At 37.0% G+C, this 11,992-nt stretch overlaps 1 protein-coding gene across 1 annotated transcript in view; it reads right to left on the reverse strand.

The window, feature by feature from the left end:
* Window positions 1-11,992, reverse strand: part of SEC63 (SEC63 homolog, protein translocation regulator) — an 86,763-nt gene that overhangs the window by 38,455 nt on the left and 36,316 nt on the right. Inside the window, exons 4-7 of the mRNA XM_050786712.1 lie at window positions 11,331-11,443; window positions 3,684-3,745; window positions 3,033-3,091; window positions 1,693-1,743 (exon numbers count right to left, since the gene is read on the reverse strand). Coding sequence (XP_050642669.1) covers window positions 1,693-1,743; window positions 3,033-3,091; window positions 3,684-3,745; window positions 11,331-11,443 — 285 coding nt within the window. The remainder of the gene's footprint in view (window positions 1-1,692; window positions 1,744-3,032; window positions 3,092-3,683; window positions 3,746-11,330; window positions 11,444-11,992) is intronic.

Genomic DNA, 11,992 nt, shown 5'->3' on the forward strand with positions numbered 1-11,992 from the left:
CAGGATCAGAAAGGAGACAAGTAACAAAAGTAATAAATGGTAAAAATCAAATGGTATCTCCATATTATAGTATTATACAGCTGCTTTAAAAAATGAGGCTGTTAGGCCGGGCGCGGTGGCTCACGCCTGTAATCCCTGCACTTTGGGAGGCCGAGGCAGGCGGATCACGAGGTCAGGAGATCGAGACCATCCTGGCTAACACGGTGAAACCCCGTCTCTACTAAAATACAAAAAATTAGCCGGGCACGGTGGCGGGCACCTGTAGTCCCAGCTACTCGGGAGGCTGAGGCAGGAGAATGGCGCGAACCCGGGAGGCGGAGCTTGCAGTGAGCCGAGCTGGTGCCACTGCACTCCAGCCTGGGCGACAGAGTGAAGACTCTGCCTCAAAAAAAAAAAAAAAAAAAAAAGAAAAATGAGGCTGTTCTATATGTTGCATCCTCAATATATTAAGCAAAAAAAACAGAATAATGCATACATACAGTAAAATCTCATTAAAGGTTAATTTTTAAATGAATGTGTGTACATGAATGCATAGAAAAAGATTTCAAAGAGAAAACACCAAACTTGGCAATGATTCCTAAATAAACGAAGTTGAGGGTGGTAGTGCAGGAAGACTTTCATTTTAAACTTTAAATATATCTGTGTCAGCCAGGCATGGTGGTTCACACCTGTAAGCCTAGTACTTTGGGAGGCCAAGGCAGGATAATCATTTGAGTCCAAGAGTTTAAGACCAGCCTGGACAACATGGCAAGACCCCATCTCTACAAAAAAAATCAAAAAATTAGTGGGGCATGGTGGTACACACTTGTGGTCTGAGCTACTTGGGAGGCTGAGATGGGAGGATTTGCTTGAATCCAGGAGGTACAGGCTGCAGAGAGCCATGTTTGCAGCACCTTACTACAGCAAGACCTTGTCTTAAAAATAAATAAATAAGTAACAAAAATAAAATTATAATGGACAGTTTTCCCTGTATTTAAAATATATATACATAGATACACATATGTATGTTACACATATATACATATACACATATGTATATGTATACGTATGTATATATGTATCTGTGTTAACTCAATTGTAACTTTTGTGATTTTTGTTTTTTTCTTTGAGACAGAGTCTCGCTCTGTCACCCAGGCTGGAGTGTAGCGGCACAATCTTCGCTCACTGCAACCTCTGCCTCCTGGGTTCCAACCAGCATGTCCGATTAATTTTGTATTTTTAGTAGAGACAGGATTTCACCATGTTGGTCTCAAACTCCTGCCCTAAACTGATCTGCTCGCCTTGGCTTCCCAATACGCTGGGATTACAGGAGTGAGCCACCATGTCTGGTCAGTTGTGGGTAACTTTTGAATTGGGAGGATATACATATTATCATGCTCGAGTAATGTCACCTTTAGAAGACCTTTAATAGTATAGTTATATAATTTTTTTTTAAGTTGGGGTCTCACTCTGTGGCCCAGGCTGGAGTACAGTGGTGGGGTCATGGCTCACTGCAACCTCAAACACCTAGGCTCAAGTGATCCTCCCACCTCAGCTTCAGTGTTGGGATTACAGGTGTGAGCTGTCTCACCCAGCAAGATTCTTAAATTCAAGGATCAATATTCTAACATACATTAAAAATGTTATAGGGAGACTCCAAAACACGTCAATCTCCTTTCCAAATAAACGTTAACTTAAAAAGCTACAACTTACCACCACAACTGGAAGGATAACCATAAATGCCAATCCATACACAAGTAAAACCTAGAATTGAAGACAAAAAGAATTATGGCCTTCATCAGGTAAATTAAAACAACATCCATGAATTTATTTTGAGGCTTACAGTGGGGTAGCCACTATTAAAAGGATCCCTCATGTATTATCTTGTTTAATCCTTATTCTCAAACTCCAAGAGTAAGGTACCATTATTAACCTTCCTTTTGTAGGCAGAAAACCTGCAGTACACATCATTTACAAAACTAGTCCTAGGACACAGTTAGTAAATTGTACAGCCAGGATTTGAACTCAAGTAGTTCAGCTCTATAGCCTATGTTCATATCCACTATAATAAATTACCTTTTAATTTGTCATTTACTGACACAATACAGATAACACCAGTAAAACAGTTTTGTAAATTACATTTCTCTTCCAGTCAGGCAGGTACTTACATAGCCATAACCTCTCAGTAGTGTGCCCTGGGAACAAATGAGATAAGAAGTCCCTGGCCAAACGTTCCTTTAGCGAAATATCAAGAAGCCACTTCATAATGTTGACCAGCAATTTTTATCTACTGATTTTTCTCCTATCACTTGATCCTAAATCTGGTAGTAACTTATTGCTTTTCAACTATTCCTACTAAGCAGAAGCATGATAAACAAGCTTAAGCAGCAACTATATACCCCTCAAGAACCAATTTTAATCTGCCACAAAATAACTTAATAGTCATTTTCAAAACAAATTACAGACTGTGTGGATTTTGTTTTTATTGCCTCAAAGATAGCCTTTAAACAATTATTTTCAAGAAAGTTGAAGTAGGAATGTATCCCTGAGTAAGATAATTCCTGCCATTTTAGGGTTGCAGTACTATCACTGATTGAGACTGATATCCTACCTCCTCCTGAAATACCATATGGAATATATACAATTTAATTTATCATACATTAAAATTAGGCATAGTGCTCACGCTTGTAATCCCAACACGGTGGGAGGCCAAGACAGGCAAATCACTTGAGGTCAGGAGTTAAGAGTTTGAGACCAGCCTGGCCAGCATGGCAAAACCCCATCTATACAAAAAACGCAAAAATTAGCCAGGCATGGTGGTGGGCACCTGTAATCCCAGCCACTCAGGGGACTCCGGGAGGCAGAGGTTGCAGTGAACTGAGATCCCACCACTGCTCTCCTGCCTGGGCAACAGAGTAAGACTCTGTCTCAAATGAATGAATAGCACACCAGTATTTTCTCTGTAATAGTTCTTCTTATATTACCAAGACAGATTGTACACAACAAAAATTTTGTCTAATACATTATAATGTATCTTATTTAAATGCACTCACCAGAATTGAATTTTTCTGGTCAACTATCCAAGCTGGCAGGGCAATTCCAAAGCTTGTGGCTGAAATAGAAAAAATACGAGTTTCTGAAGAATCTCTACTTTCAGTCTTAATAAATATATTAAATATATTTGGGATCTATAATATATCCCAAAACTCTCCCCCACAACACAAAAACAAACTTTGAGAAAGACGATCTTATTAGTAGGTCCCCATTACACAAAAGTTCAGGGATATAGTTTATATCTGAAACTTCAAATTTTTCAAGAAGGAAGACAAAACCCTGTGTAAGTACAAATTCCTTCTCTCAAGAAAATGTAAATTATTTTATATGTCCTGAGTTTACATAAACACTATGAACACATAAGAAAATATGAAGTCAGTAAAGAAAAATAGATTTTTTCCTCCAAATTTTTATCAACTAGTAATTGGAAATTATAGTGATTACTCTTCTCTCTGGATCAACTTAAATTATATCGTTCAAACTAGTCTTTAGAAAGAAAAATAAAGCAAAAATTAATGAGAGCTCAATTTATCTATGTTAAACTCCACGTGAGTATAAGTTTAGTAAGAAAATAATATTATTCCTTTAATCTGGTTTACATTTTTATAATATATATCATATCGCCAATATTTTAAAATCATTTACCATACCTTGAGGCCCATCTGGATTTCCAAATTCTTCCCAATTTTTCCGGGACTCTTCATCAGTTAAACTAGCATCAAAAGAACAAAGTTGCAAAATTAGAAAGCCACATCTGAAAAATAAGCACTCATGTAGACAAACTCCATTAGCCAACCAACTCATTTCTTAGAAGATACTGATTCCATGAATCAAAAACAGTCTCTCTGAAATCAGGAGAAAGGGAAAGGGAGGAGCAACAAATGCTGCATTAACAGAAAATGCTAACTACTGCATCTTAATACTAATTCCTGGTTGGCCCATGGTTCTCAAGCTTAGTCAGTTCAACCAGACCAAACTTTCAAGGCCACCACATTTTCCAAGAAGGCAGGGAGAACTGTAGGGAATTTTTTCCCCTTTATACTCTCACATATTTTCCAAAATTTCTTCAATGAGCATGTTTACACATTAATAATGATAAATACATATTTTTTAAAACATAAATTTAAATCATAATGGTAGCTTCCCTACAAAACAACAGCACCACATTCCGAAAGAAACAAATGACCACCACATGTAAAACTCCATTGCTGTGGGTAAGGTAATTTGCACTGTGCTAACATCATAATTTTCTCCTAAGCCAATTGCCAGAAAAACTAGGAAAATTTCCCCTAAACAGCAGCTTCCTAACCCAGGGAATGTGAAAGTTAAAGAGTAATTTTTAGATACCTAAAATTTAACCCCTGACTTTGACAATGGCTCAAGGTACTGAGTCAAGAGTAGTTTTATTCCAGTTCCCAGTGAAGACGTTGAAAGGCATTAAAATAAATTCCCAATTCCTTAGAAAATTTTACAATGTAGTTAAGGAATATAAGGCAGAACCCCTCCCCGTCCCAACACACATGCTCAAAAATGACCAATAACATAATAAGGAAGGCATTCTTGGAGACCAATTGGTAAAAGATCTTGCATATGGTCAAATCTAATTTTAAGCATACTTCTGCTTCTCAAAACTTAAGAGTCAATGTAGTTTCTATTTAACAAAACTCCAATCTGAGATAGGCGATGCAGAAATACCTTCATAAAATAGCAAAAAGGACATTCATCAGTTTTCAATGACTTGAAAATATTTTTAAATTTATCAATTTAGTCATGTACGCAAACAGGTGCCTTGATATCTTTAATCCTTATTTAATTGTAACTCCACTTACACTATTTGATTAAAGGCCACAGAAAAATACAGGGGCCAATGAAGAGCATTACTAGACAGGTTGCAAGTTAATAAGGAATAGTGTTAAGATTTTCTTTTCAAAATTGACGGATGTTTCTGAAAAAAATTTGTCCTAGATTCCCTGTACAACTGTCCGTCCAACTCAGAGTTTTAGCTATTGTTTCTTTCACTATTGTCTAATTGGATCCTTCTGCCCAAAATAATCATCTCTGTCCTCTTCTGCCTTTGTCATTATGGCAGCAAAACAAACTGCTCTGTCCTCTATACAATACTCCCAGATTTTGTCAAATAAAGCACAGCTCATATCAGAGACATTCTGATTTTGCAACCTACACGGACATAGGAGTTATGATTACATTAACTCACTCATTAAACTGACTTCTTTACATTAACTCACTCATTAAACTGACTTCTACAACTGCTGTGTGATGGAACCACGTTGAACATTCAATCTAATAAAATAAGTCAGCAACTTAAAGTCAGTTTAAGAAGCAAATGATTTTTTGTTACTGAGTATTTCAGTATAATACCACTTCTAAGAGTTAAAATACTTAAAACTTGTGTAATTTTAGTATAATTCACATTTAACAAGCTTAAACAAGATTAATGATGCTAAGAGAATTTTTGAAAATTTAATGAGTGTAGTTTCCTAAACATGATTATAACCCTTAACTTTTTTGGGGTTAGAGGGAGGATGATTATAGATTCTCTTATGAATCTAAGGAAATCTATGACCCCTTTGCCCTGGGGAAAATGCACATTACAAAGACACATAAATTGTGTATATAATTTCAGGGACTCCAGATTACAAATCCTGATCTAGAGAATGCTTTCACTAAACTGTAAACAAGTGACCATGAGTTGGCTATGCATAGTTATTATAAGTTACATGCTCATCTGTAAAAACCATATGCTTTTATAAAAATTAACATATCTTTAAGGTGACAATGCTGCCCACTTGCTATAAAATAGCTTTAAAGACAGGTTTTACATCTGAGAGCAAAATCTCAATTCTATCTAGATAATGAACCAGAGAATTAAATGGCATAACTCCTAAAAAATAACCAGACTTTCTTTCAAGTTAGAATCTGATTAAAAAAAAAAAAATGAAATGACCCAGTTGGTTTATTATAATAAGCAACTAAGGAGAGAGAAATGATCTCAAATAACCTATGCAAGTTCTAAAAAACTTTGCACATCAAAGCCTATATAACTGCATTCCAAGGCTGCTAGAGTTATTCACGAGATAGGAACTTCAACTCAAGCACTTAGAACTTATAGTTAGTAAAATATATGCCTTTATCTAATTTAGTTCTATTTATGCAAGTTACATAATCTCAAGGTTCTAGGTCCCATGATCATTTCACTTTTTCATTGGTCTGATAGAAAGTCAACTATTTTAAGATATTTTATACATAAAATATTCTATAGCTTAACCACAAAACTGAGTTAAAACTAAAGGCCTTATATTATTCTTGTGCATTTTTCAGAATAGTGACCACACATCACAGATTTCCACAAATCTGAGAACAAAATCATAAACTTGAAAATGTTAAAATACCTTAAGACTGGGGGGATAGGGTGGGGAAATTTCACCAAAGCACTAAAATTAAAGCTACTAATTAAATAATCTTGGCTATCTGACTTCCTCTGGAAATGTCTTTTTAAATTACCTGAAGACAGCAATCAAGGCATACCAATACTTGTGAAAAGAGAGTAAATGCTTGAAGGAGACACTAACTGAAAGACAGCAATCTCAAGGACAACTGTTATGCAGAAAATGTAATACACACTTCAGAAATCCTAATGGCACTGCTTTATGACAGAATCATATAGTAATCCACACAGATAAACAGCAAGCCACAAAACAAGGGGAGAGAAGGGACATAGTCAATATCCTCTAAGTACAAAAATAAGTAAGGTGATATCTCCCAAACTTCTGTCATTCACATGCCACTTTCACAATTTGCTATTATAACTTAGTATCCAATTACAAGTAAACTTCTTATTGCATTTTGCAGATAATCGTGTGTTTTTTTTTGCCATTTGTGGCAACCCTGCATCAAGCAATTCTATCAGTGCCATTTTTCCAACAGCATGTGCTCACTTCATGTCCCTCTGTCACATTTTGGTAAGTCTAACAATATATCTAATGTTTTCACTATTATTTTATCTGTTATAGTGACATGTGATCTTTGACATTTCTATTGTCATTGCGGAGCTGGCACAAAAACTGCACCTGCAGAAGAAAAAGAACTTAATACACATGTTTTCCGAATGCTCCACTCACTGGCCATTCCCCCATCTCTCTCCCTCTCCTCATGCCTCCTTATTCCCTGAGACACAACAAGATTCAAATTGGGCAAATCACTAACCCTAAAATGGTCTCTAAATGTTGAAATGAAAAAAAGACTCACATGTCTCTCACTCTGAATCAAAAGCTAGAAATAACTAAGCTTAGTGAGGAAGGCATGTTAAAAGTCAAAACAAGCCAAAAGCTAGGCCTCTTGAGCCAAACAGTCAAGTTGTGAATTCAGAGCAACAGTGCTTAAAGGAACTTAAAAGTGAACACACAAATAAGAGGAAAGTGAAACAGCCTTGTTGCTGATTTGAACAATGTTTCAGTGGTCTGGATAGAAGATTAAACTAGGCACAACATTCCCTTAAGCCAAAGCCTAATCCAAAGCAAGGCCTTAACGAAGGCTGAGAGAGGTGAGGGAGCTGCAGAAGCTAGCAGATGTTGGTTCACGAGATTTTCCAAAAGAAACCATCTCTACAACAGAAGTGCAAGGTGAAGTAGCAAGTGCTGATTTGGAAGCTGCCGCAAGTTATCCAGAAGATCTAGCTAAGATCACAATGAAGGTGGCTAAACAACAAATTTTCAATGTAGACAAAATAGCCTTATATTGGAAAAATAACACCATTTAGGACTTTCATAGCTGGAGAGAAATAAATGCCTGACTTCAAAGCTTCAAAAGACAGGTTGACTCTCTTGGTAGAGGCTAATGCTACTGGTGACTTTAACTTGAAGCCAATGCTGATGTGCCATTCCAAAAGTCCTAGAGCTCTTAAGATCTATGCTATATCTATTCTACCATGCTCTATAAATAGAACAACAAATCCCTGATGACAGTACATGTGTTGGCAGCACGGATTACTGAATATTTTAAGCCCACTGTTGAGACCTGCTCAAAAAAACAAAACGATTCCTTTCAAAAGATTACTGCTCATTGACAATGCACCTGGTCACTCAAGAACTCTGATGGAGCTGTACAAGGATTTTAATGTTGTTTTCACACCTGCTAACACAACATTCATTCTGCAGCACACAGATCAAAAAGTAATTTTGAATTTTAAGTCTTATTTAAGAAATAATAACACTTGCACTAAGCAATTTCAGAGGCTGAGGTGGGCAGATCGCCTGAGGTCAGCAGTTCAAGACCAGCCTGGCCAACATGAAACCCTGTCTCTACTAAAAATACAATAATTTGCCAGGCACAGTGGTGCATTCCTGTAGTCCCTACTACTCAGGAGGCTAAGGAAGGAGAATTGCTTGAATCCAGGAGGCAGAAGTAGCAGTGAGTCAAGATTGTGCCAATGCACTCCAGCCTGGGCAACAGAGTGAGACTCCATCTCAAAAAACAACAACAACAAAAAAAACACAAACACTTTGTAAAGCTATAGCTGCTACAAACAGAGTGATACCTCTGATGGATCTGGGTAAAGTAAATTGAAAACCTTCTGGAAAGGATTCACTATTCTAAATGCCATTAAGGACATTTGTGATTCACAGGAAGAGTTTAAAATGTCAGCATCAAGAGGAGTTTGGTAGAAGTTTCTTTTCTTTTTTTTTTTTTTTTGATATGGAGTCTCACTCTGTTGCCCAGGCTGGAGTGCAATGGCACAATCTCAGCTCACCACAACCTCCACCTCCCGGGTTCAAGCAGAGTCTCCTGCCTTAGCCTCAAGTAGCTGGGATTACAGGTATGCGCCACCACACCCGGCTAATTTTGAATTTTTAGTAGAGATGGGGTTTCTCCATGTTGGTCAGGCTGGTCTCAAACTCCTGATCTCAGGTGATCCACCTGCCTCAGCCTCCCAAAGTGCTGGGATTACAGGCATGAGCCACCACACCCAGCCAGAAGTTGATTTCAACCTTCATGGATGACTTGGAACAGTTCAAGACTTCAGTACAGAAAGTCACTACATATGTGCTAGAAATAGCAGGAGAACTAAAGAAGTGGAGCCTGAAGATGTGACTGAATTGCTGGAATCTCACAATCAAACTTGAACAGATGAGTTGCTTCTTATAGTTGAGCAAAGAAAGTAGCTTCTTAAGATGGTATCTATTCCTGACAAAGATGCTATGAACACTGTTGAAATGACAATAAAGGATTTAGAATATTACATAAACTTAAGTTGATAAAGCAGTGGCAGAATGTGAGAGGATTGACTCCAATTTTGAAAGAAGTTCTGGCCGGGCGCAGTGGTACACACCTGTAATCCCAGCACTTTGGGAGGCCGAGGTGGGTGGATCACGAGGTCAGGAGATTGAGATCATCCCAGCTAATACAGTGAAACCCCATCTCTACTAAAAATATAAAAAATTAGCCGGGCACGGTGCCGGGCGCCTGTAGTCCCAGCTACTCGGGAGGCTGAGGCAGAAGAATGGTGTGAACCCAGGAGGTAGAAGTTGTAGTGAGCCAAGATCATGCCACTGCACTCAAGCCTGGGCAACAGAGCAAGACTCCATTACACAAAAAAAGAAAGAAGTTCTGTGAATAAAATACTATCAAATAGCATCACATGCTAGAGAAATCTTTCATGAAAAGAATTTAACTAATGTAGTCAACTTCACTGTTGTCTTATTTTAAGAAACTGTCACAGCCAGCCCAACCTTCAGTAACCACTATCCTTATCAGTCAACAGCCATCAACATCAAGGCAAGACTCTCCAACAGCAAAAAGAATGCAATTTGTCAAAGGCTCAGATTACTAGCATTTTTTAGCAATACGGTATTTTTAAATGAAGGTATGTACCTTGTTTTTTAAGACATAAGGCTACTGCACACTTAATAGACTATGGTATAGTAGAAACAACTTATATGCAGTAGGAAACAAAAAAATTTATGTGACTCACTTTATTGCAATATTTGCTTTATTGTAGGAGACTGGAACTGAACCTATAATATCTCCAAAGGATGCTTGTATTTACTTACATGTTTAAAACGAGTTTACAAAATTATACATCACTGAGTCCTCAAAAGACAGACAATCTCATATTTTACTCTTTCATTCAATATAAGAGCTGTGTGGGGATGTACTTATCAAGAGTCCTGAAGAACCTAGTTAAGTTTCATCTCCTGGAAGATTAATACCCAAGAGATAACTGCATCTAATTTTAACATACTCCATTCTGTTTCCCAAAAGTGTGCACAAATGTTCCTCAAACTTTACAAATACACAGACATGTGTGTGTGCATATAATGTATATGTGAATATATGTATCTCACAATAACAATGCACCTTACCTAAGGTGTAAGACCAACAAGAAAAATTATTTGGAAGTTCTAAAAAGATTTGTGAAGAAAGTTTCTGAGCAGTAAAAAAGGAGACCTTAAAAATCCATATCTCAACAAGTACAGTAGTTATTATCTAAGAATAATCTTGTGTGAAGAAATTCTAAGAAGAAAAAGATACCAAAAATGAAGTACTTAAAATTCCAAATTAAACTTGTCTTTAAATAGTTTAAATGAGATAAGCTATACACTGTCAAAACAAGAGAAACAGAACAAGCCTAAAAAAAAAAAAAACATAGAAATGATAACAAGATCTAAGTATACCCTCCTCTAATCAAGATGCTAATAAAACAGCTCAATTAACTTATCATTCACCATTTAATTTAATCAAGTTTACATGGCAAAAATTAAAGTTTAATTAAATTAAATTACCACGTTAGTGCTGCTGTGTAGTCCCCTAAATACCTGGTAGAATCAACATGAAGTAAGCACTTGGACAAAGTGTATGACAACTATTTTACTATTTTATTAAAACAGAAAACTATCCTTTTTCTTTTTTTTTTTTCTCTTTTTTTTTTTTTTTTTTTTAGAGATAGGGTATTACTCTGTCATTGAAGCTGGGCTGCAGTGGCACGGTCACGGCTCACTGCAGCCTTGACCTCCCAGGCTCAACCAATGCTCCCATTTCAGCCTCCCAAGTAGCTAGGACTACAGGCACCCACCACCACACAGGGTTAATTCTTTTATTTTATTTTTTTTTTTTTCTGTAGAGATGGGGTCTTGGTATGTTGCCAGGGATGGTCTCAAACTCCTGGGCTCAAGCAATCCTCCTGCCTCAGCCTCCCAAAGTACTGGGATTACAGGCATGAGCCACTGCACCTGGTTTATCTGTACCATTCTTAAAAATCTGTAATGGATCCTGATACTTACGCAGCATAAGCTTTTGCTATCCTCATGAACATAACCTCATCACCTCCTTTATCTGGATGATATTTAAGTGACAGCAAACGATATTGTTTTTTAATTTCTGCCACTGTAGCTCCCTAAAAAAAAAACAAAAAAAAAAAAAAAGCTTTCTGTTAGCAAAAATAAGCACAATTCTGTAAAGAAATAATCCTATTTTGAACTTAAAATATGAACTACTCAGTATTTTAAGACAAAATCCATTTTTCATCCTATATTATTTTCCCATAAATTTCATCCCATACATTTTTAAATAAAAACACTTATATTGTCCAATATATGTATTTTATTGAGCACCTATGTGCCATGTGATCATTTGAAAGTGAAAACAGATGACACATTTACATAAAATAATACTGACATTTAAATATCAAAAAATAGGCCGGGCACAGCCTGTAATCCCAGCACTTTTGGAGGCTGAGGCGGGTGGATCACCTGAGGTCAGGAGTTCATGACCAGTGTGGCCAACATATGGTGAAACCCCATCTCTAGCTGGGTGTGGCTCTCATCTCAACCTTCTTGGCTCAAACTATCCTCTCACTGTGGCCTCCCAAGTAGCTAGGACTATAGGCGTGTTGCCACCACACCTAGATAATTTTTTTTTTTTTATATAGAGCTTGGGTGTCATT

Source organism: Macaca thibetana, chromosome 4 (assembly GCF_024542745.1).
Source record: "Macaca thibetana thibetana isolate TM-01 chromosome 4, ASM2454274v1, whole genome shotgun sequence".
In the NCBI taxonomy this organism is placed as follows: Eukaryota; Metazoa; Chordata; class Mammalia; order Primates; family Cercopithecidae; genus Macaca; species Macaca thibetana.